General features: G+C 40.1%; 1 protein-coding gene across 5 annotated transcripts in view; it reads left to right on the top strand.

The window, feature by feature from the left end:
- LOC125767626 (semaphorin-2A-like) overlaps window positions 1–25,334 on the top strand; it is a 423,238-nt gene extending 397,904 nt beyond the window's left edge. For all 5 annotated transcript variants that reach the window (XM_049434409.1, XM_049434407.1, XM_049434408.1 and 2 more), the window contains exons 9-15: window positions 11,706–12,062; window positions 12,653–12,881; window positions 18,867–19,203; window positions 19,276–19,592; window positions 19,672–19,780; window positions 20,386–20,461; window positions 20,534–25,334. In XM_049434409.1, coding sequence (XP_049290366.1) covers window positions 11,706–12,062; window positions 12,653–12,881; window positions 18,867–19,203; window positions 19,276–19,592; window positions 19,672–19,780; window positions 20,386–20,454 — 1,418 coding nt within the window. In that variant the 3' untranslated portion in view covers window positions 20,455–20,461; window positions 20,534–25,334. The remainder of the gene's footprint in view (window positions 1–11,705; window positions 12,063–12,652; window positions 12,882–18,866; window positions 19,204–19,275; window positions 19,593–19,671; window positions 19,781–20,385; window positions 20,462–20,533) is intronic.
- Window positions 25,335–27,041: the final 1,707 nt, after the last annotated feature.

The following is a 27,041-nucleotide window of genomic DNA, read 5'->3' as shown; positions in this document are numbered from 1 at the left end:
ATGCACTTCCTAGCACCTCCACTTCCGGAATCCGGAATGATTGGAGTTTATAATCTTCTTTATCGATAAATTTCGGACAAAGTTTTGGTAGCTCGCTCGAAGGTTTCTCCGGTTTCCTTCTTTTTCACCTTCATGTTGATTGTTTTGAGGGAGAAAGTGTTGGTTTGTCTTTTTCTTCTGTTTTTTTTGTTCCTTAAAGAATTCTATCAACTTGATTTTTTTTCTCTAGTTTTCTTTCCTCTTTGATTCAAAGCTGTTGGTGTTGAATATCGCGGGATTCCTTTTTTTCCAAAAGTACTAAATTCTATCCGCTGGAAGTCAATCTCTTGTTGAAATTGAAAAAGTTGCACCAAACTTGGCCAGATGTACACAAACATTATTTTATCGCTATTATCCTATGTTTTTTTTCTTTTTTTAGTTAAACAATTTAAAGGTTTTACCCTTATTCCTTTCTTTAAGTTGTGTGTGTTTCGTAAAGACGTTTTTTAACATTAATATAAAATCAAAACGTACGACTCCAATCATCACTCTCGTCTAGGAATCTCATCATCCAACAGATTTAATAATCAATTTGCAGTCTGACGTACGACGAAACCAGAAACAAGCTAGCATCCCTTTTTGCCATCATCTTTTCTGTGGGGAAAAAATGTGTCTACCATTTTCCACGACACGATCACTCCGGTTCCTGGGTCATTACTATGATAATTTCCGTCCGTTTCATGCATAAAAATGTGTTCCTCAGTGCGGCGGATGGTTTGTGTCTGTCTCTGCACCGTGCGCTGTGAGAAGTATTTAGCGCATTCGCGTAGGAACCAACGCATGCATATTGCTATATTGCGACCACCCATCGTGCACCACCGCCACACGTGCCGCAGCCATGTTGTTGTCATTGCATCTGTAAACGATTTTCCACTTTCCGGCTACGGTACATCATTTCCATCATCCGTCCCACCCAGTGCCTTTAACTATCGGGTGCATGAAAATGCATTTGAGAAAATTTCAATATATTCCCCCGGTTTGTGTGACATTCCGTCGCATGATCGAGTGCTGCTGCGGTACACTTTGATGCCGTGTGGACTAACGCGCGGTTGTGACGGACGGACAAGTCGCTGTAACGACTTTTACAATTTATCCATCAGCTGCCATATGACGGTGTGGAAATGGTTTGAAGGATGAAATCATTGCATTTATTGCAAGACGTACGGTGCAACAGTGTTCACTTATGGGACGACGGTACGACAAACACGTTGCTTACACTTCCTTCCAAAAGTAATGACACTTGGTGGATGGTGATTTGTGATGGAACATGTTTTTTACATTTTTCTTTTCTCAAGATGTGCTACTGAAATGTAAACGAATGTTTCATATTTAATCGGGTCATCGGGACAATTTACGAGGCACGAGTTTTTGAACTATTCAAGCGTATGAGTCACAAGAAATGGCAGAAAATGTGTGACTATTTCAATTAGAATATGTTTGCGAGTGTGACATAACTTTTTTTGCAAAGCTATCTATTAGGATGACCTATAGTAAGGCCAGAACATCTATTTAAAAAAAAAATTATTACACAATTTATGGAAAAAAACTGAAACTAACAACATGTTTGTATTTGTTAGCTTATAGTATTGAATGTTATAGACGCAGTATGTGATATACGCAGATTTTAAAATATAAGATTGTTGCAAATTTAATTTTACCAGCGTTGGTCATTGGGAAACTTTCCACTAATCTGAATGTCTTGTAGAAAATGAAGTTTCTTGCGTTACTCAAAATCTTTCATTCTGGACCCGTTTGTTTTTTTTTTAAGATGAGCCTCCAATCCTTTCGTCTAAATACTGAGGTGACTAACCATTCAAAAGCTTATGGATTTGTTTGACAATACCAGACATTACTTTTCACGACATCTCTTCTATTGGTGGCCGAAACCCCACCAAAGTGTGGAACATAAATTCCTTTTATTCGAATGGTGTAAGTTAAAATTTTAAAATAAACCTGAAAACCTTTCGGCAGAGCTAAAAAGTCACCCTCGGCGAAGAACGTCGCAATGAACGTAACAGAAAAAAATGGAACCTTGCCCATAAGTCGTTATTTTTGTACCGTAGCCAAAAGCACAAAAGTGGACTTGTGGAAATGAAAAACGCAAACGAACGAAAGCGACACATTAAAAAAGCATAATCAAAGCAATGTTTTCTTTTTTTTATTGCCTTTTACAGGCAACGCAAACTTCCTGTGGCGACTCCCTAATCTGTCTGGTGGGGTTTTTAGTAGAAGGACGCGAACCACGTGGCGAAAAAAAAAATCGTGTTTGCATTCCACCAATGGTCAAGCACACATTCGGGCGCCAGCCAATGTGATTTGGGGGTAAATTTTCATTTCGCGCATTTTCCGCCGTCCTCTTTTTGGTTGGGTTTAGTCTTTCCGACGCCATTCGCCTCGAGTTGCAGTAAATTTGAGACGAGTTCTTTTAGATGACAGCAATGTGTGTTTGACCATACGGATTGTTTCGCTTTTTTTCCTCCAACACATCCTCGTTAACGATTGCGGCGATCCCTTTCAAACACGCGGATGAAGTGAAAGTGTTGCTCGGTGTTCTTTTCCATTTCTGTTCGCTAACAAATCCTAAATTATTTCGTGTGTATGGTGTACCGTTTTGGGTGATTCTACTGCTCTGTGTGTTGCTGATATTGTCGGGAAAACGAATTCTTTTCACTACGAGTGTCATACCGGAACTGGACAACCATCATTCATCTTCATTTCATTCCTAATTCCATACCCAACTGAAGTGAGACTGAATTCAGACGAACACCGAAAAAAAGAACATTTCTTCACTGAAGATCACATTCCAGAATTTAATGGTTTAAAAAAACCCACACACACACACTTCGTCCAAAACAACTCAGCAAATTGGAAAACTCGTCCGGTGGCTCTAGTGGACCCCACTGGTCCCTAGTAGCTTGGACAGAAAAGTGAAAGTGTCCCTTTGTGACTAGTTCCCCTAACCACGGTAGGCATATTTTTCCATCAAAACCTATCACGACCGGGGCTAGCAGGAGGAAAAAGGAAATGGGTGAAAAATTGAAAATGCATTCTCCTCCATTCCAACGGTAGAACACATTTCGCGGTCATCTTCTCCTGCCTACGAACGCGGCCAATGGAGAAAATGAAAGTTAAAATAATTTATGGCACGTTCATAAAAGTAAAGTTTTTGGGATGCATGTACATAAATTTAATGGAAAAACTCCTTCCTTTCTCTGGCGATTTTTGTTTTTTTGCCTCATCTTCATACATCCACTCCTCTCGTTTTATCTTTCGCTTTCTTTTTATTCCATTTCGCTACAATTAGAAGGTACATTGGTGGTCACCTGAGTGTGTCCGGATGGTGCCACCAAAAAACCGTCTGCCCCACATCCATTTTGCTAGTCGCTGGATCCCTCCGGAAAAAACGGGACGCGCTAGATGACCATCCTTTGCCGTTTGTAGGGTCGTTTTCGGTTCTCCAGTTCGCGCAGCATGCGGAAAATTTGCGTTTTTCACAAATCGTCGTCAACGCCATCAGCAGCGTCTAGCGTGTATCGTTCAGCGGTGTGGCATGAAGAATGAAGAAATAAAATATTCCATATTCCCCTCAGTGCGAAACACGGTGGTCTTTCACGACACGCGGCACTCAACGGGCTTGGGTCTTCATTTTTCATTCCAGTTACACAGAGTTTTGGTACGGTCCGGTCGGACCTAGACTCTGCTGGTCGTATATCCCATTGCGCTGCTGCTTCGGTTATCCTGAAGGATACAATTTTTAATTAACAGACTCCCACACTCACAGTTCATCCGGCTGCTGCGTTATGGGCGTCGCAAAACCCGACGGTAGCTTTGGTTTTTCCGGTTGTGGAAGTCATCATAATAATTAATGGCACTGCAGCAAGTAGGGACCACATTGGGACTGAGAGAGTCAGTTGGATAGCAAACCATACGGCGATAAATTGTTCCTTTACTATTTGCCACCTTCACCGTTGGAATGGTTGTTTGTGGGATAGTTATGTATGCATACCGTATGCAACTCGTTGCAGATGAAGATAACGTTTTGAGTTAATATTTATAGAAATTATTCCCAACTAATGTGCTCTTGATCGGAAATCGTATCGATGTGTAAGGCACGATTAAACAATGCATACGCACAGGCGAAATATTGCCAACTGTGTTTTTTAGTCTCGATCTATGATGATAATTAATGCTTCATAGTATATAACGCTTGAGGTACATGTTCTTGTTTTAAAAATATTGCAGAAATATTATAAAAATATGTTTCATTTAGATAATTCAAACTGAAAACATTATAAAGCATCCACCTCGTGGTCTTACAAGGTGTTATGCAGGTATATAAAATGTGTAACTCCATGCCGATATTTATACAGAGCGATATTTATTTTAAATTAATTTATTTTCACTATTGCATAATCAATCATTAAGCTATCAAAAAATATCACAAATATTCATAAATTGCGTGCAATATTGATATAATTAATTCTAATTCAAAACAATTTAAAAATAAAACTTTCTTATTCCACTACTTAAGTAATAATTTTTCTAATTTTTATGCAATAATTTTGTTTAATAAATCTTAATTGAATGCGAATGCTTTAAAGCTTAAATATTGTTTCCTTAAGATCAATTCTATTCAATTTTTAAATAAAGTTCTTCATCAGTAGCACGATGATATTTATGCAATCAAAATCACTAATACACGGTGGACGCTTTTGAAAATTTTACAAAAAAAAACTCTTAGGAATTCATAATTCTCATTCAATGATTCTTCATTCTTTTCTCGTAACAACATTAAAAAATAAGTAGTACATTTTCAGTTTACATGACTGCCCAGTTGCTTTTCCCATTGGGAATAAAACAAAAAAAAAACACTTCTTTTTTCCACCAAAAACGATAAATGTAGTGATTCGCTTTGATGTTCACGCAAAACGTTCCTTTATGTGCAACCCTCGAAGTTGTCTAGTGGAACAGAACAAAGTGTACCGATTGAAAGGTTCACCCGATGGTAGGAAGAAAGAAAGATCAATAAAGCCATGGACATTAAGTAATGTCGGCAAAAAAAAATCGGGAAAAATAGTTGTCTGAGTGTGAGTAACTTAAGTCTTGCTCACCGCGCTAGATGGGAAAATGAACGTACACATTTAATAAAACACAAAAAAGACACTCAACTATAAGTGTACAATGTAGATGGGAAACTGGAATACTGCTAAAACAAGAACAAGGTGTGAACGCTTGCACCGTAATAATGCGATCAAGGGTTATTGTAAGGAAAATGAGAAAAAATGTGACACTATGAACAGAATTCTAGGAAAGAGCAAATGAGTAAAAGTAACAGAGCACAAAATGAGACTGAAACACGGAAGGATCAATTTCTTGCACGTTTATCAATTGCTTTTAAGAATGGTAAGAAATCATTAAAGGAAATGAAGGGAATCAAATGTTTTCCACGGCTTTCTTATGATTTTTACTGTACAATCAATGTGGAAAAACTTGTGCCTGAAACAAAATATCTAAAAACGATGATAAGATTTCATTTTTCATTTTGAAATAAATTTAACGAGAGCTAAAGTTAGAAAAAGCTTTACCTGTAAACAATTTTACACTCTTTTTGTTTTGCTTGCTTTGCTTTTGCTTTATAACGCCATTGAGCTTGTTATAAACGACACATTTCTTTTTACATAATAGAAAACAAATGTACAGAACCGTTGTGAAATTGAAGCCACGCTAAATAAAAGCAACGATTGGTGACTGAAGTGGAAGTTTTTTTTGTAACTACGCTGCTATGGCGTAATGGTACACTAGCTGACGACCGAACATTCTTTTTTTCCTGCTCAAACCTCTAAAAAGGAAGCTCCGGTTGTTGAAGATGGACCGGAAATTTTCTATGCTGCCAAAGCTTTCGGTAAGGCATATACCTCCTATGGCCAGCCATATTCCGTGTGTGTGCACGCGTGGAAGATAGAGGAAGTGTTTGAAAAAACTCAATCAAAGTGTAATAAAACCAAACGATGGTGACACAGGCGCAAGGACGCAGAGGACAAAGATGGTAAAGAGATCGCGTCATGTTCCGGTATGTCGCAGCATGCAAAAGCACCATCTCACGCTGCCAACAAAGAATGAAACGTGTGCCAAAGTTTCTCACTCCACTCGTACCCTGACGGTTAATGGGAACCGAGCGTTCGTACTGCCAAGGATACCTATTTTTTCTGTCCGCACAGTTTGTTCTCGTACTCTCTGACAGCTTCAACCGTGTGGTACGGCGCCCATACTTCTTCCTTTGCAGCAGTATACCGACATCAACCGAGATATGAGACAAGCTGGCGGAAAAGTACAACGGACACGTTGAACTCTTAGGGTGAGGCTCGGCGGGCAAAAAAACGTGCCCAAGCGTACGGAACACTCACTAGAGAAAGTGTCGCGTGGCACCACGTTTAAGTTGTTGTTTATTTTTTCTTTGCTTTCTCTCGAAACTATGAACCTCATGCTGGATGTACATGAGTTCTTCGTAAACAGCACACCGAAGCGGGTTTTTACAAAACTGGCACAACAAGTACTGCAGTTACGCTCCGCTGCTCGTTGCGTGAGCTTTGCCTTTTTTGTTTACGAAGTATTTGTGCAACTCCTCTAAAGGAGTTCTATGGAGCTTTTTCGCTTTTTGTTTGGCTGACATAACGGAAGACAAAAAGTGAATTGTGATACGTCCAAAGCGAGAACCACCAGTGATCAATCTCGTTGCAAAACGGAGCATCCATCCAATGGAATTCGATGAAAATTAAATAAAAAGGCAGTTAAGTGAATGTGTGTTTTTAAAATGGATTCCTTAAAGAAGAATTTCATGTTGTAAGCTGTTTCATGTTCCCAAGGAAAACTCTATTTTAAAAACATTAAATTTTCTGTATGCATTCCTTAAATTTGTTTATTTTTATCGTTTGTATTGAGGATTATATATTTTATTCCCATTCCCAACTCAAAAGATTTACGATTTTTTTTATTTAACATGTTTTGAATGATATTTATGTTTTTATTTTTACATTTTTCTTATTCAAAATACTTGTAAATAAATGAAAATTATTTAACCAAGCTTGTTAAAATGAAAAAAAAAAAACAAACAACCATTTCATATAAAATTATTTCGATAAACACCAGAAGCTCATTGGAGCAAAAAAATTGATGTGATACGAACATGAACTCTCTAAAAATCATATAAATATTACCAACTTACGTAAATATGTCTTTGTTTAATTCACCATTGCATAAGCTTCCTGTTCAAAGCTTTCATCATCAGTAAAATGAAAACATGTCCTACCAAACATGTTGCGATATTAAATTCTTCTCCATTTTTATCGTACCTCAAACTACCATCAGGATCAGGTTACATGTTGTAGGCTTGGAAAAAACTCGACAAAAACCTTTCCCAACCCGGAATTATGTAAGCAACACTGGAGAAAGTAAATTTTATCATTTAATTCCACAATGCCTGAAAGCTCCAGGAATGTTTGTATGTGTATCTCTTTTATTGCCCAATTTTTACAATTCGATGCCGAACGGGAAAGATAATGTTCGCATGGCATAGAATGTCTCAACCATCAAACGGAACCATTCTTAACTTGAGCGAGATGAGCATCTCCAGCTCATGACGCAAGACGTGTAGGTATGTTTGTGTGTGTTTGTCTTACAATTGTACCGAAAGTACGACATTTTTCCATTTTATGCAACACACATGTTACTTATCCGTACGTAGAATCCGCACGTGTGCTCCGCACGATCACGAAACATAATGTCGGTAAATGAGCATAACAACGGTGCGACAAACTGACGGTAATGTCGCGATCCTGCTACTGCCGCCGTGTGCGCAAAGTGTGTCTAATTGTAGCTCTTTATTGCTCTCAGACCACGCCACGCCGGTCGCATCGGTCGGTCGTTGAGCACACTGCTTTTAACATCCTAGGAATGGTTAGTGACACTTCACGCGAGAGGCCAACGCCACATTCGCATCGTTTGCCCGTCTACGGTAGCTCGCCGGGTACCTGGGTGCGGTCGTTTACGCTTTTTCCAAGCCGGGGGTTGGGTTGGTTTGGGTGTGTGTGTGTGTGTTGCTCCATCACAGCCAAAGTAATATTCTTCCCGGCCAGAGAAACCTGGGGAAGTAATTTTCCTCTTTACCGACACTTACACTTCTCGTACACGCAACGTTAGAACTCCCAGCGGCAGACAGACACGGTGCTTTTGATGGCATGAGATCGACCTGCACACGAAAAAAAAGAACGTTTGCGAAAGAGCCATCTATTCCACCAAAGGACTAAGAACTTCTCTTGCCAATGTTCTACTTTCTATAGAAAAGGCCGGAAAGGGGGGGGTAGGGGGTGTAGTGTTATGCGGTTTCCGTCAAAATGCGCACGTACTTGGGCTGTCATACACGCGGTCCCGACGCTTCCGTTTTGTGAACGGAATTTCGTGCTTTGGTCGACGGTCGTATTTTTTTTTTACTTTTACTTTCCAGTCCACCGCTAGTTGCCGCTAGCTGATGTTTGGCATAATGTTCCGTTTTTGTTTCACCTACCAAACCGACAAGGCGTAGCCAGACATGGTGTATAGGAAGGTGTGTTCAATTATATTATGCGCCGGAATGTTGTGAAGCTGTGGGAAAAATTCCTAAATCGAACCAAAAATTTGTGTTTTTTTAAGTTAAGTAAGTTAGTTAACAAAAACATAAGCCTTATACTTTTTTCGTAATTTTTTAAATAATTCCTTATAATTTTTATTTACAAGATATGGTCTTATGTTTTGCATAAAACCTAAAACCTAAAACATTATTCCTGATGCGAATAATGTATACAAATTGTTTGTAAATCTTGAAGCTTTTCACTATAAACCAAGTACAAAGAAATTCGTTTTAAATACGACAAAGAATTAATTAAAAACGAACAACCTTTAACATGCTTCTCAGGAACTTCCAAACTGTCATTGTTTCGCCATTAGTTTGTGTATGACATTTGTTCGACATTTAAACAATACAGTCCCAAGTGTGGGCCTATGCGTCAGATATACGCCTACTGCGGCAACCATTACCCGACTCTGTCGGTAAGCCATCTTTGGAGTCAGTTTTGGATTAATTTTTTCGCTCCCCTCGGCTGAACAATATGAACATTTTATGGATGCTTCTCACGTACCTGTGTACTATCTTGCCGATTTGTCTACTCAGCGTAAGCGCTGGCATATTTGCTACCGTTTAGAGACTCATTGAAGAATGCTTCAGAATGCCAAAAAAGGAAAAAAGAAACTTTTCTTCTAAAAGCGCTCAAATATTCATCCAAAAATTGCTTCCACACGGCAACAAACAAAATCAAACCATCTCCTGTGTGTCTTGCCTTTTGGAGAGGAAAAGGATCCTATATCTTGGGACATGATAAAATAACTGTATTTTGTAAAAACTTTCCCACATTACTGCATGAAGAGTGTGGTGAAGTGTTTTATAACTTTATGTTGGGTGTTTTTTATGGACTTTTCTAGCACATGAACCGATCGGAATCGTTTCATACTCCAACAGAGAAGGTATTCTGGTATGGGGCAAACAACAGCAAAAAAATTAACTAGTAAAATAAGACTACCACTAGAAACGTACAGCATAATGAAGCACAGGGAAAAGACGAACGAAACAAGCGGCAGAATTGCTCAATTCAGTTTTCTTCATGAATTTTAATTTTTTTCTTCCGCGGTTACTCGCTTTCGTTCGGTTTTTTTTTGTCTTTCAACCATCCAATCGTCATCTCACCATCACCGCAAGAGAGATGCCAGCAAAATGTGTGGAGTAATTAGTTGTGGAAACTGGCATGAGTAAACCTGGCTGTGAGCTGCAGCCCCTCCCCGATGCCACCGCATCACCTTTGTGCGTCGTCTTTTCAATTAGTTTTCGGTTTGGGTTTTTTGGAGCAAGAAAAAAAAAGCTTGGGCAAAGAAAATTGCTTACCAAAAGTTGCTGTTTTACAGTTTTGTGAGCCAAAAATTGTGTGAGTGCAAAACTTTCCCGGACTTCGTGGCGGGAGTGAGGAGGGGGGACTGTGTTGGAGGTAAATTAAATGAACTCCACTGCTTTCGAAGGGACCACGGCTTGGGAGAGTGTTGGTAGTCCAAGAGTTACGGTAATAGTTTCCCGTGCACCTTTCAGATGGTTAGTTCAGTTAGGGCTAGGGTTAAGGATGTATGGCGGTCAGCCCAAACTCATTCGGGGGAGGCAATTTTCAACCAGAGTTTAATGGGGTTTTTATGATGCGATAGGAAAACCAGCTTCTTTATAAGCTTTTCTTGAAGGTAATATTTAACTGTTTTTTTTTAACTAGATCCCCTTTTATAAGTGCACTCCAGTTGCGAATGGTCACTTTAAACTCTCGTTGTTTCACATTTGGTTCCAAAAGTCTCTATGTCTTTGATCTGCCACTAGTAGCAACGACTTCATTTATAAAGGTTGCAGCGTCTTAAAATTGTGAAAAAAATCCCGAACTACATCAATCATGAAATGAGAATGGACCAGTGCTTTACAAAACTCTACCGGATGTTCATTTTGTTTGACGATCGTACAGTGTCACGCTTGCATCTTAAATTGGGTAAAAGGAGGAGTACGAGACGAACGCGAGAAGTGTAATAATCCACTCAAACAAATCCCCAGTTCGGTACGGAAAGAACTCACGAAGAACTGTGCATGGATACAAGATGCAAGCTATAGGCAACAACTTCCCATTTATTTTGGACGTTGTTGTTTTTTTTTTTTTTGCTTCTACACTCCGTGATACACAAACCATGCGGTTTCTTTACAACATCCAAGTTTGCCGGTTGGAAAATGTGGCAAAGTTTACTGTGCTGAAAAATTGGGAAAGATGGCCAAGCAGCAGGAATAAGTTTTGTGTACAGTTTTCTTTTTTGCTTCGCTTTGTTTGTGCACAGAAAAAAATCCCGAATCGCTGGACATCGTTAGACAACTTCAGCTCCCGCCCGCCCAACCAGCAACCAGAACCGGCACGATGGAAAACTTGTCCCCAACTTCATCCAATCGCTGGACGGAGCTGAAGGTTTCCTTTTTCTCTATCTATGTTACCAACTTTCAAATTTACAGTTCGTTCACAGTACAGGTCCAATTTTGTGTTTTATATTTTTTTTGTTCTTTTTCTCATTTTCTTTACGCGTTTGCGTGAGGACCAAACAGTACCTTCCACTGCCGGCATCGCGCTGCCATGGAAAGTTTCTCTTCACTTCATCCATTTTGCTTAAGCAAGGAGGAGGAATTTTTCGTTCCAAAACTTTTACCAACCAAACTATTGCCGGACATTCTCTGCGAGCCGTAGCGATACAATTTGTTCCGTATTAGTTCGTTTCGTGATGCTTACCGAGAAGGACACGAGGGACAAATTTTGTTGCACAAAGAATGAGTCAAGTTTTGGTAGCTGTGTGGGTCTATAACTAAGGACGAAACAAATGCAGTTTCGTTCTTCCAGTCATGCAAAGGAGTTTAACTTACAGTTCAACATGATAATAAAAAAAAATAGATGCCAGTTTTAAAACATACTCCCCGTAGAGGACTATCCCTATGATGTGCATTTGCTAAACCAATTCATCTCATCATCTCTCACTCTCTTCAACACTAATGCATCCGGCATTTTGTACACTCGTTTCAGAGCCCAACTTTGTCGGTTCGTTCGACATCGGTGAGCACGTGTACTTCTTCTTCCGGGAGACGGCGGTCGAGTACATCAACTGTGGCAAGGCGGTCTACTCGCGTGTGGCACGCGTCTGCAAGAAGGACACCGGTGGCAAGAACATCCTCAACCAGAACTGGGCGACATACTTGAAGGCGCGCATCAACTGTAGCATCTCGGGCGAGTTTCCGTTCTACTTCAACGAGATCCAGGACGTGTACCAGCTGCCCACGGACAAGACCAAGTTCTACGCCACCTTCACGACCAGCACGAACGGTTTGGTCGGGTCGGCCGTCTGTAGCTTTGACATCAATGAAATACATGGCGCATTCGCTGGTAAGTCGATGAGGTTGGGAGATGTTAAATAAATTCCAGAACAATTCCAAATCCACCCCACTACACTTTAATAGTCAAACACTGCTGATGTAACTTCAATCGTACCCCAACGCACGGTGCACCATTTCATTCATGTGTCAAGTGTTCCAACGCTCCAACTTTCCTCCTCCCTTTTGGCGCCGTTTTAGTATTGGGATTGACTGGAAATGAGTTTCCATCACTTGGCCATCACCAGTCCCGTGTCTTGAATCGTTAGAACCGGTCCTATGTGACAGCTGTCACATGACGTGATAAGACGAGTGACACGATTGTGATTTACAGAATACGAAAATAGAACTCCTCGGTTGGTCTGTCGGTACTTTCGATCCAGGAGTCTCGTTGGACGGTTATGTGTAAAACATAATCCACATCACTGACCAACCATATCGTTCACGCTTCACAACAAGTCACAACCAAGGAGGACTATAATTCCAACTCACACATCGCTCCATAGACACCTTTAACTTCCCCAAAAATGTCGCCTACATTTGCCGACCCTCAGTCACGGCGAACCTAATGCCATTTCTTTTCCCATTTTTAATTTCCCACAGGAAAATTCAAGGAACAAGCCTCATCCAACTCGGCCTGGCTGCCGGTACTGAATTCAAAGATTCCCGAACCACGGCCGGGTACGTGCGTCAATGATACGTCCACCCTGCCCGACTCGGTGCTCAACTTTATCCGGTCCCACCCACTGATGGACAAGGCGGTCAACCACGAGCACAACAATCCGGTCTACTACAAGCGCGATCTCGTCTTCACCAAGCTGGTCGTTGACAAGTGAGTTATCCTTTTCTGTTGCCCACTTTTGTGCCACCTATTCGATTCGTTCCATCCGCAAATGAACGTTCCTTGTCACCTCTGATGATGGGAACCGTTTGGAATCGTTTCAATTTCACGCCAAATTATTCCTCAACAACCTGAGCTTTGTGTGTTTGTGTGCTTCTGCGTCCGAAGGTCATCTCACCACACATCGTTGTAACGGATTACCGATTGAAAAATCCAACCATGAAACGTGGCATGATATCGTTCGTCCGGGAACTGAAACGCCTTTCGCCTACGGCTCAATGGGGTTTATCGTACATTGGAAGGACCGTTTTTTACCCAGGCACTGGGAACCGTAACGGCATTGCTGCATAATGGCGTGCGGATTGCTGAATTGTTTGTGATCCTCGGTTCACCTCGAGCAATTGCAACTGCAGCGATAGGTTTTTCGAACCGTCAAGTACTTGTGCGCCGGTACCGTTTGTGAAAGCTAGCAGGAAACGTTCGGTATGTTCCATCCGAACAAATCCCCCGAAGGGTGGCTTTGTCAGGCGGTATTGAATGGTGATATATCCAGGTGAGCTTCGAAACCATGTCGTCCAGACGAGTGCGTTGAATGCAATATTCTTGTGGGCATGATCGTACGACACAGAGCACCAAACAGTTCAACGGAAAACAATGCCCAAACACAGCGAGATGACCACACAAATAACGAAATGGTGAAATGTTGCTAGATGCAGAAAGCCCGTACACCTAACGTTACCTGAACCGCGCAATGGACAAGAACGTTTTGGAGCCTGTTCTCTACAGCCCCACGTGTCTGTGGTTAGTGCTGCTGTTGCTTGCGGGCTTGTACCTTTAATCCTCGGCAGGAAAATGTATCCAGGAGGAGTTTCCAAACCGTACATCCTACGGTAAAACCGGGTCACGCAGACATTTCATTTGGGGTCACACAAAAGCACCCATTTCCCGTGTTTTGAATGGTGCTGGTTTTTAAGGGGTTGAACCATCTAATGTAAAATTGTTGTTTGATCAGTGCCAAAAAAAGAAACAAATATCGCCATAAACACACTCATACGCATGGTTCTCACATTAATTTTGTATTAAAGTTTTACAACTTATACCACATAAATAACACAGCACTTGACGAGAAGCACAAAACGAACTGTGTTAAACAGAAAGGCGAATGGATCGTTGTGGGTTTTGCATCGCAATTTGTGCCACTTTTAAATTCCACTTAATAATTAAACAAAAACGTACATCCCTATGCATTGGGGAAATGGTAAAACATGGTTTTCATTTCAATCTTTAGCTTCACCTCCGGCAACCAACTACGCCGCAGGGTCCATCCGATAAGGTTGATCCCGGTACGATTCAGCGGTTCCGAGATTGAAGTGTTCTACCGTGTCCACTAATTAACGTGGGATGGGTTTTTGGTAGAGCTGCAAATGACTCACCGGTATATAAGCCTGTTTCCACAAACAGGCTAGTTGATGTCAAGTGTTTCCAGTTTTCCATTGCTGGTGTGTGCGGTTGTAGGTGTTGTGACGGATGTATCTGAAAACGGAGCAACATTGAAACACGGATAATTAGTCGCGCACTAAATCATTATGCACGTGTGTGTGTGCGCTTGAGTTTATGCATGCGAAAAGCCTTCTGCAGGGTAAGGACGTACGCAAATCCCATTGGGAAATGGGAAAGGCGTATATCAATGTGTTCGAACCCCGGTCAAGCTCGGTCCAAATAGCGGAAGCGCAGCAATTCGTATCCGCATGAATTGTCCATTTCCGGGCAATCAATCGAGCAGGGTGATTAAAATTAAAAATCACTCCAACGCTTGTGTAGCTCGGTTGGCAAATGCGTATAACGGACGCGTTCAGGAGCTTTTTGCTTCACGATGCTTTTGTATTGTATTACGACCGCGTATTAACATCAAACCGTGTGGGAAAATTAATTTTCTAAAGAAACATATTTTTCACATACATTCAATCTTATCGATTTAATGAGAACCACCATTTTTTATCATTCGTGCCTTGAAAGCACTTGCTTCCGTGATACGCATTGTGGCATATTGAAAGCTTGCGCTCGAACGCGAATCAATTGAAGCGGTTGTTTTTTTTTTTTTTTGAAATGTTTGGAGAACATTTACACATTTTGCTTTTGTGTGCTTTGTTTAATTTTTCTGTTCAATGCATACTTACATTACACATTTTTTGTTTGTTTGCTGTTTTGTTTGTCTTCCGTGTCTTTGAAAGGTACCACCAACATAACACACACACACACTCGAGCTTTTCGGCGCAGGTGAAATTATTAATTCGCAACGAAACTTTTCGGTTCAACAATTTTTATTTGTTGATCCCGCATAGCGTGGCATGTTCCACTCAACAACAACAGCTCAAAAAAAAATGCACAACCCCGATACACGATTGTTCCGTAACCGTTATTGTTATTATTATTTTAACGCATTTTATACTGCACTTTGCTTGGAGAAAAAGGTCGGGTAAGGTTGGTTATGGGTGTACCACGAGCGCGAACGAGGGGGCTGGAAAGTTCTGTTGGGACCCACTTTGTCGTCCTTCGCTAGGAATATGTAGGACGCAATGACACACACCCTCGGTACACCATAAATAATAACGGCGCGCGCTGAAGTAAACTTTTTCGAAACAATTCCACTTCGTGACTGGACGTGGTACGAGGCTGGATGGGATAAAAGCGGAACGGTACAGGTTAAGTAAGGACCACCAGGATCGATGCATTTTGCTGCAACCTGCTTTTAATCTACACTACAGCCCGGGTACGGTAGTTTCAGCAAAGAGAAGATGAGGAGATCATGCACATGACCGCGCTCATTATGAATAATTAATTGCAAGCGAAAAAGTTTACTGATGGCTGGGAAAAACGGTGTGTGGGTGTCCCAATGTTTGGTGAAGCTGGGAAGCGGAAAGAGTGATATGTTAAGCAGGGATTTACCCTACGACCGAACGCTGTACGAGCGGTAAACCAACCAGTTTGGTCACCTGCGTACATATCGATGCATGGTAACGGGCAAAAGCTTCTGAATTCCACGGTAACCACAGAGGACAAGTGGGAAAAAGAGTTTTAATAAATGATAATGCACACACACACACACACAGTCACTCATACTCGCAATGCATAGTTGACAGACTGGCGAACCACCAAAACCGTTCGATCAATGGTAAACCGCGCCGGTAAGCTTTGGTTAGCGTTTCGAAAATCTGCTTAAAAAGATGACAATTTGTTGTGTTCCATTTGCGCTTTGCCGCTCAGCCGTGTGGAAATTCATCTTTTGCATGGACAATTTGCTAATCCCGCATGTGTACATCTTTTAATGTAATTTAATGATAATGCCATGTTAGTCTATTAACTAATGATAGGGCTGCAGTTTTATAGTTTTAGTATTGGGAGGGGCCCGGTGGTGTATGTGTTAAACGGCGTCGGTTCAAATCCCATCCGGATCGTCCTCTCGTAGAAAGGACTATTCGACTAAGTGGTAAAAATAAATCTTGTAAGCCAGAAATGGCAGGTTTGACCTGTCAGGTCATTAAGTCAAGAACGAGAAGAAGAAGAAGCTGCAAAATATGTTCCCTTTAGGAAAAATAAACAAATCATTAAAATAGGCATAATCGATTACAACACAGCGCGCATTTGGTTAGATAATACAAGAGTGAGAAATGCGGAAAATTTGAAGGAATTAAGATTTGGAGTCTATAATCGGAGAAAAATCAATAACGCTACAAGAATGTATTAATTTGCTAGAACTTCAGAACAAGAGAAACTTCCACATCTAATGAACTTTGGTGTTATATACGTTTCTGGCATTGAATTCTAGGTCATTACGATTGTCCATCCATGTACTAGCATAAACCGAGCAATCCTAATAGGCAGTAATTGAAATATTTGGTGGGAATCTCTTCGGGGTAGTATACTATGAGCTACAGAATAGAACAACCAGTTCGAGGTTGTACCTTATCAGCTAATGCAACTTTATCAAACGAGAACATCAAAGGCCATTAGATATTTTATTAAGAGGAGATATACAGGGTGCCAACGTAAAAGTGATAGAATTTGTTTATGTTATAAAATTCAAACCAATTTTTAATTCTCTTCGGAATCGTTTCATATATAGGTCCACATATATAGGTGGTAAAATTACATTCTACTTGGTTGAGTTCAAATATCTAGCTCTTGTATTTCATAATGTCCCGTATACACGGACAACTTCTTTCGACAATTTAGTGAAAAATCTTCAACAAACGTTTCTTGAATGCGTCCCAACTCAAATACTTAACGTCGTCCAACTGTTCTATCATGTATCTCGAATTACTGAAGTCCAGCAGATTCAAACTTGAAGATGCTGCAGTCCATTCAGATGAACTGATGAAACAAGGTTAATTTTATAGTTTGTTGCAAGTAGTAATCCTTGTTTAGTGTTACGCCCCTGTCAGTGAATATCAATGGCAATTTTCCCTTTTGCAATATGTACCTCCCCAAACCATCACAGATTGCTCTTTTATCGAAAGAAATATCACGAAACATGCTCCTTAAACATGATCATTTGGCTTGCTCGAAAGTTCCTCCAGAGTAAAGAGCTTATCTTCTGAAAAAAATATGTTCTGGGCAGCGTTCGTTTGTTTTCGGCAGCAATTTTGTTCTGACTACCCAGTCGACAATATTTTTGCGAATTAATCCATGAATTTGCTGCTTCTTAAAATTGTATATCCAAGTTCCTTTTTTATTATATTTTTCATGGAAATGTGATTCAAATACTGTTAATTCATCTGACGAGTTTATTTAGTTACATGAAATTGGAAGTGACACAATGCGGGGTTAGCACAAGTAATTCGTGTGAACATTATTTGATGAAAATTTCAAGTCAATGAGATCATCGATCTTCAAAAAATACTGGGAAAGGAATTTACGGATTGTGATTTTGTTATTTGTTGAATGATCTGAAGCTTTTAGGAAATATTCCTGAAATCTTAATGAAAATCTTAATGAATTAGTAATAAACATTCTATCAGCAATAGTTTTCTTTCTACGGAATTACTTCGTAGTATTAAAATATCAAGTAACTAAATTCAAACATTTTGAAAATAATTACACTATTGAATACCAATTTAATTTTATATACAGTTCATATATTATATCTTGACCCATTGAAATAGAACAACAAACAACCGTCCAGTTCGATTTATTGATTATTCAATTAAGTTTAATACTTTTGATGGTATCATTAAATGTTTAGTTTTCAACCAAATAGTAGCACTTTAAAAAGATCGTAAACCACCTACTGACATTCTATCACATGGTAATGAATGGGAAATCACTAACGAGGAAGTAAAAGCATCATTCACGGTGGCCACAAATAAAGACTCAACCACACGGGTGCACTTCATCACGAGCGTACTAATTCCAAAGCCGCGACCACCCCAACCCGAACGGATGGCAATTTGGTGCCAACAGTGCTGAGGTTTTGCTCGGGATATAAGCAGTCATACCTGCGTTTGAAAACGAGCCCCCCCTGATAACTATCCCTGTGGTGGAATTAATCAGTGAAATCACCGATAGTGGATGAAGCTGTTTTTGTTATTGTTTATTCAGTTTTTCCAATGAATCGACTGCAATTTTGAGGTTTGGGATTTTGGAGGGAGATTGTGAAATGCGATCGCCGTCCCACCCGATGCATAATGCATAACAAATCCCGTGAGGTTAATGGGATGCACTTCCACAAAAAAATTGTAAACTTAATGGTGGAGATCAATTGAGGTCGTGTATTCTCGTCAGAGGTCCCCAAAAGGGTAATTGAGTGATGCTTTTTAACCTGTTGTTGGTCTTCTAAAATCGGTACCGGAATGTTTGTTTACTCGGCAAACCTCCAGCGTACGTGACCGTTCATTGTCAACAATGTATTGATTATGATAAGATAGTTTTACCCAATTTAACCACTTGTTCGTGCTGTCTGTTCTTGTTTGTTTGCAGGATTAAAATCGAAATTCTCAGCCAAGAGTACACGGTGTTCTACATCGGCACGAATGCGGGTCGTATCTACAAGATCGTCCAGTATCTGCGCAATGGTGAATCGAAATCGAAACTGTTGGACATTTTCGAAATTGCACAGAACGAAGCGATTCAGGTGATGGAACTTAGCCAGAAGCGCAAATCACTGTACGTCGCCACGGACTACCGGATCAAGCAGATCGATCTTGCCATGTGCAACCGGCGGTACGACAATTGTTTCCGATGCGTGAAGGATCCGTACTGCGGTTGGGATAAGGATACGAGCACGTGCAAACCGTACGAACCGGGACTACTGCAGGTAAGTGTACACGTGACGTGGGAATAGATTGCTTTAGAAACGTTGTCGTAACTTACATATTGGTTTTGCCAGGACGTTGGTAACGAGACGTACGATATCTGCGACACGAGTGTGCTGAAGAAGAAAATTATCGTTACTTACGGGCAGAGCGTCCATCTTGGTTGCTTCGTCAAGATTCCGGAGATACTGAAGGATCAAACCGTTACGTGGTATCACCACTCGAAGGAGAAGGGCCGCTACGAGATTAAGTACAATCCGACCAAGTACATCGAGACGACCGAACGAGGTTTGGTGGTAATTTCGGTAAACGAAGCTGACGGTGGACGGTACGATTGTCATCTGGGAGGATCGCTGCTGTGCAGCTACAACATTACCGTCGATGCGCATCGGTAAGTCTTTAACTGTTGTGTTTCTTCTCCACTACCGAACTCAAATGTACTAACTACGTTTTTTTGCCAATTCCTTCAGATGCACACCACCGAATAAAACGAACGATTACCAGAAAATCTACTCGGACTGGTGTCACGAGTTCGAGAAGTACAAATCGGCTATGAAGACCTGGGAGAAAAAGCAAGCAGTAAGTAGCTGGGGAACTTTAAAGCATGCTCTGGGTGCAAAAATTTACGAGTGCATTTTTGGGGACGGGATGGATTATAAATCTATCGTTTAGTAATACATGACAGGATGTGTTCGCTATTGTTTATTGAAAACGAAATAACACCGTACGATTCTTCGCCGTTGATGGACCATTTATTCCTCTAGCGATCTATTTTATGATGGACGCTTTATACCATTATCACCCACGGGACGGCACCGTTCCAGTGGGCGGTATGCTGGCATGACTTTTATGATCACTTTACCGGGAAATGCTTTGAAACGAAGTATAATTTGATTTTACTCTTGTGTACCATTTTACGGACGCTCGTTTTTTTTGAGGATGTGCAAATTTATTGGAAAAGCTGTCAAGAAGTTTATAAGCAAGAGCTATTTTGTCTTCTCTAAGCATATTTTGTACGATTTTTGCTAACAATGCCATTGTAGGATTTTTTTTTTGAAATAAATATTGCTTAAACAAAGCTTAAAGAAATTAAATCCCAATATGAAGATAATTAAAATATTTTTTTAAGAATTAGCAACATAAGCACATTAAATTATTGTTTAATTTCATTTTTCTCCTAACAGCAATGTTCGCGACAGAACTACAGCAATCAACATCCCAACGACGTTTTCGCACGAACACCCAACGTCTGATCTTAAGGTACGTTTTGAAACAACTTTACACAAACAACTTATAACAATCATCTAATAACATTTAGTCTTCTCCTTCCAGGCGTCCCAGGCATGTAAAAAGATAGTTTGCGAAGCACGCGAATGTCGTTTAACAACCCGAGATAATACTCTTTGTACGCGCTAGCCCCCAAAAGCGCACCAAAACCACACCAGAAGAACTGATCTAGTAGTGTAAAGTATTAAAAACGGAGAAATGAAAATGAATTTTTTTTTAAGCATGCACTATACCGACGGCACACACTCATGCAAAACCGTAAAAAGCAGTAAAACAATAACTAACAAACAAAATCGACATATTAAAGGACACCTACACACACACCGGAGCGGCGCAGACTACTGTGTAGCAGCATCAGGATCTGACTGTGCCGCGTACCGTGCAAATACGACTCGGTTCGGTATGTGTTTTGAAACATGAAATAATCATACCGAATCTTTTATGATTAATCTCTTTTTTTTCGACGGACAAACTAATAACTAATCGAAATAGCGGAAGCTTATTTTTATATAATTGTTGGAATAAGTTTAGTTTCTAAGTTAATAGTGACACAATGAACTCTGTAGCGCTTAGAATGGGTAGAAGGAAGAGGACAAAACAAACAGTGGATATGTTTAGATGGAAAGAAGTGCAAGGAAAAAAACAGGTAATAACAAAACCCGTGATGAAGAAGTTAATGTGAATGCTTGTGGAAAGGAGAATGCAACCAAGAAGCCGAGAGACTGTGTATACACTAGTATGCATTTTTGCCGCATAATGTGACCAGTAGTGAATACAATGTGGATAAGAAAACACACAAACAATGCAAAAACAAAACATTCAGAACACTTAAGGCAGAGTGAAGGAAGAAGGTTCGAAGGTCGAATCAATGCGCTAGAAGCTGTATTGATAAGCGATTTAGATTAACGTTTTACTTCGAACGAATAGCGTCCAGTAAATGATCTGTGTGTCTGTGTGTGTTTGTGTGTGTGGTTGGCATCCCGTAATGGGCACCGTGGTTTCCGCTCAAAATGCCGTTCAATCCTCAAGCAATATTCAGCGAAGATGACGATGGAATCGATATTTGTTCAACACTAGCAATTAATGGATCGGTTTTACTTGAAACACAAAACAAGCATGTTTTAATTTTGTACAGTGACGGTATCGTTTCGGTTTCGTGAACACCCTTTTTCAAGATCTATGTACTGTCCTTGGGGTGATCGGGAACCCTCCGAGACACCGGGCAGTAGCTCAATCGTAGATCGTATACAAGCAATAAGTATGAGCGCAGTTTGCAGGGTACAATGGCACACAATCCATCACCCACTTGCCGTTGGCTGGAGAAGAAGGCCCAGTGTCAAGGAGTGTCAGTGTGAGATGTGAGATGAGTGCTCCAAAATGTTGCATTTGCCATTCATCTACCATTCTACAGTATTGTCGATGTGTATTGTTTAGAAAGTCACTTTTTGCTGTCCCGATTCCCCCTTGCTACCGAAACGGGAATGGTTTTGATGTTTAAAAATTCCTTTTCCGCTATTTTAACTGTTCTAACAACGGGATTATCTTTATTTCAAATGTAGCACTTAAGAAACGCTATGACACAATACAAAAAAAAAGGGAAACAATCTTTACAAGGTACGCTTAGCAGTTGGTTGTAATCAATTGTTTCCCTTTCTGGTTGCAACGCAAAACAAAAAATAAGAAAAGAAAAACGTTGTGCTTATTGTGCCCCGGGTGGTGTCATCGCAATCCCATTGAATAAATTACGTCGAGCTTTTCTAACTAACTAACACAAACAAAGTAAACAAAAGAAAAACATTAACAAAACGCGATGAAGCAGATTAAACAGTATAAGTTTGCAAAACGGCAGAAAAACAAATAATCGAACATGGTAAAAGATAAGTGCGTTCGAATCACCACAATCATAGCATATCGCGTAGCTGCAAAAACGAAAGTTGATAATTAATTGAAGCAAAAAAAAAGAAGCATTCAAACCGGTTTGTAAGAAACGAACACATTTGTACATACATCCCCGAACAATGCTCCTTTCCATCTCCCCAGTGCATCCTTCTTTCATTTCATTCCTGACTCACAACGCATCATTTATCCTCGTGTCGTAGAAGATAGGGAACTAAAAGAACATACAATTGTACTGTAAGTGGAACATGACGAAGACTCAATGTTGTCGTTTTTTGTTTTGTTTCTCCCTTTTCTAAACAAACATCATCCAAACACGAGAGTGGCAAGAAAGTTGAGGAATGATCTGTTTCTCAGTTAATGGAGAACTGTGATAAGTAAAAGGAGGCAGGTGTTCATCTTTCTTCTGCTTCTGCTGTTTAGTTCGAACCATTAGCACAGCCTCCCTTACATTTTCACGTACAACGAGTAGTAAAATTGAAAGCAGTAATTATCAGTAATACCAAAACAAAACAAAACAAAAAAATATCGCCATCCATCTGTGAAACATACGCGCACGTAACAAACAATTTTATATGCAAGCTTTGTATCGAATGCCATATCCTGTGCGTGGTACGCCATTAAAGCTAAACAAAACCCCCAATCAATGTACTTCCTTCCCTAGCGCAATCATCTCCATCCAGTTCACTTGGAATGTTTGTTTAATTTTCTAACCATCCCCACCCTAGAGCCGTACTAAACTTAACGAACTAACAAAACTAAACACACAGTACTATACTATCGCTTAACGTAACACAAGCTAGCGACAGCAAAAATAAGCGGAAACAAACTAATTGAAGAAGAAAATAAAAACAGTCCATTTGCAGTCCAAACAAGTGTAAAAATAGCAATCAGCATACAGCTTACGGAAGTGATTCTGTCCAATTTATATACATACACATATAGCCAGGTTAGTGACAGACAAACCCAACAGCTAATTAACAAAATGCAAACACAAACCTATGGCAGCAAGCTAGAACTGGGGGGAAAATACACTTAAACTACTAATCGTAAGTGATCCGAAAACGAACGATTCAAACAACATAACACACAAACCAACAATATGAAAAACGCAAAAGCAAAACAGACAATGCTATACAAGTTAAGAACAAAACAAACAAACGAACAACACGCGTACACAGATAGTTAAACCGATATTAGTTTAAGCAAGGGTTCCAAAATAGAGGATAATGAAAGTGGAAAACGAACAAAAGTAAGAAAAATCCAAATTTAATGGTGAAAGGGGTTAAAAAGTACAGTTTAGCTGGTTTCTTGTGTTTTTTTTCATCACTTTCCAAACCTGTTCTTTTAATGATATCTTTGTAAAAAGTGGTAAACCATCCGTTGACTCCTTACGAAGGACCTCGAAGGATCCGGCACATATTCCTGGCACACTATAAATAGTTGTAAAACAAACAAAAAAAAACTCTTTCATTAGCTCTGACCACCTAGTTGTGCGATGTGTGTACTAAGTTGAACGAAAGTATAGCTCGAAAATGTGCATTTAAGGTTAATGAACAGATGAAGCAAAATATAAACGAACTGATTTTGGCGCAAGGGAGAAAGAGCGGCAACTATTTAGCAAAATGGGAAACATGCATCCACACTACTTAGCACACATATATGCAACCGGAAGTACGAAAACAAATAACAATCAGTCGAAAGAGAGCATAGAACAGGAAACAATGGAAACACACATACATATATTACAAAACAAACAAAACGAAGACAAAATAAGTGGAATTAATGAAACAGACGTGATCGTGCGTGTGCGTGTGTGTGGGTGTATAAGATTCACCGTGGCATGAATATGGTAGAAAATTGTATAAACCGATGGTTGCAAAGGACTAGAATAGTACAGTGGAATAGTGAGCGCAATTAAAACCGTCTGCATACCACCACCAGAGTTGATCAGCAAGCAAGCAGAAAACTATATCAAATCCAAGGAGAGGAAAAAATGGGATGCAAATGTTTATGCTGTACGCCGGGAGAAAAACGATTACTTTAATGTGCACCAATCGACAAAAGGCTCCCGGAAAAGCATCTACTCAATAAGAAGCACAGACGAATCGATACTTAATGTTTTTACAGATCACAGCTCAACAATAATGCCGATGCTTAAAATGGCTGCGGTAGGATTGAAGCAGAAAGCAACACGAAACAAACAAAAACAGAATCAGACTTCCGATCCAATTTAAAGTTAGCCAGTAGAGTGTGTATGTGTGGCTGGGTGTAGAACAGGCAAGAAGGTCCGGTAACGGAGCACACATGCAAAACCCATGAGTGAAACAGATCAGATCGGAATACATCGTCGATGCATCATTTACAAAAACAAGTGCGCACGTTGCCATAGACCGATAGAAAGACAAACAGAAAGGATAAAATGTACAGTTCCAGTAGTTTCAAACCGAATGTTGTGTAATTCAAATTCTGCTGTGTAGGAGTTTCAAACATTAACATCCCATCACGATCATCGTCACGATCGTTAAACCATCACTGAGTTGTATGGATGGATTTATCATCTGATCTGACAACAAGAGAAAAAAAAGAAATGTCTAAATCGTGGATCATATCGGATCTTTGCGTTTATCATGATACACTAAACAAGAAAAAAAAGGATAACACATACGAACACAAGCACACATACACCATCACACATTTTAAAGAAAGCCTCCTTTCCCTGCTCCCTGAAATATCATCCCAGTAAGTATGTGAGCCACTGTTGTGCATGCTGTGAGTGAAGATGGAAGAAAAATGTGTAAGCAAACAATAATTCCAATCCCAGCAAATCACAGAAACAAAAATAAAAAAAAAACACACACAGACATTACGCGCGCGCGTTAAGGCAAAAAGGATGTTTTTTGCGAAAACATTAGTAAATAAACAATTGATAAATTGATTAAGAAAATAATTCCGTGCGTGCAGTAAGCAGTTGGATTATCCTCCATCCGAAGACATTAGTTTAGTTTGTATGGTTTTCGGTTGAATATTAAAAAAATGCAATTAAATTCGAGCACTTTTCAAATATCATTCGAGCAGCTCAATTCATGTTTATTCGAGCTATGAAATATTTCAAAAGCAATTGTGAAATTTTTCAAGCGCATAAAAGCTTTCCCTCGTAACGTTTAGATACATCCGGAGGTAAGCTTTTATGCTGTGATGCAATGTGACCACCCGGTCCGATGTGCTCCCAACGGCGCATGTTCCCACGCTGCACCACCATAGCACCGATCATCGGCCATTCTGTTTTGATTCCTTTCTTTCGCATCTTGCAAATCACGCGCTATTTTATCAACGTTTTTTTCCCCTTCGCATAGTATATTTACTCTCCCTTTACTCTCTCGATGTGGTGCAGTGAGCTGGTGCGCTCGAATCAAAGAGTGAACATTATGCTCTCCTTGCTCACTGAACGTTACCGTACGCGTACATGTGTGTTGCGCATCATCAATCTCACCTGAGGTGGGAGCAATGTCGGAACCAGATCAAAACATGCTGTTCATCGAAAAACGAAAACGCAGCATACAAAAGATTGGAGATGAAGGACAACGGAACAACGGTTCTCTTTATGCGCCTTCTCTCGCGGTTGTGTTAAGGGCTCGACACGCGTGTGCCCCAGACCAGGGATTGGCAAGTTGTTCTAGTGGTGAGGTTTGGGCAACTCTCACGAACAACAAGGCTTTTTTACTTATGCCTTTGTCACTGTCACACGAAATGATAGTTGTGAGTATTTACTTAACTCGAATGATCTACAGTTGAGAGCCTATTACCCGGCTGTCCCATTATCCGTGCAGCTCGGAAAAAACAGTTACAAAAGCTAATTGACATATTAACTACTAAACCAATGATGGCAAGAATTAAAAGTCTCAACAGGGATTGATACAATTTGCTCAAACTCTACCAAACGGAATAGTTTTATATAGCAAAGTGCAACTAAAGCGACTTGCTTTAGAAAAAAGGCTACCCATTACGAACTCAGCACTAATATTTATCAATAAAAAGAATTGTGCTTATTATTCGTGATATTCGCTAATCCGGTAATGACTTAGTCCCGATGACCACGGATAATCGGCGTTCCACTGTATATCTTGTTCTGCGGGAACTTTTTTTGAAAACATCTGTGGTCCATTCTATGCGATTTTCCTCAACTATAACCCCTATTGATCACTTTAGCCACATAGTGAAACTATAAGTTACTATCACGATCATCCCCACGATGTATCGATTGAGCGGACTTCTAGTCGTACATCCCCCAACAAACTTGATATTAGAAAAAGAAAGAAAAGAAAGAGTCCACCACCGAACGTGCATGATACATGAATCGGTCGATAGATTGTACGCCGGTACAGATTGTTGTCCAGATCGATAGAATACGCCAATCCAGGCACAATTCTTACAACGAGTGGCAAATAATTCGGCTGGCTTGGGTGGTCTTTTTAAGTTGTCATCAGATCCAGGTTTTCCAAGAATTCCAAAGATATTTATATAAACATCGTGAGAGTATTCAAAAGTTCCTAGTAGTGAAGTGACTTAAACGCTAGTTCAAGCGATCGATCATTATGACAAGGCACGATCATCACGATTTTTATCATAAATAATTGTTAGGAGAAAACACATCTAG

The sequence above is a fragment of the Anopheles funestus genome, chromosome 3RL (assembly GCF_943734845.2).
Source record: "Anopheles funestus chromosome 3RL, idAnoFuneDA-416_04, whole genome shotgun sequence".
NCBI classification, from domain to species: domain Eukaryota; kingdom Metazoa; phylum Arthropoda; class Insecta; order Diptera; family Culicidae; genus Anopheles; species Anopheles funestus.
The sequence above is the reverse complement of the archived record's forward strand: the minus strand, read 5'-3'. Positions and strand labels throughout refer to the sequence as shown.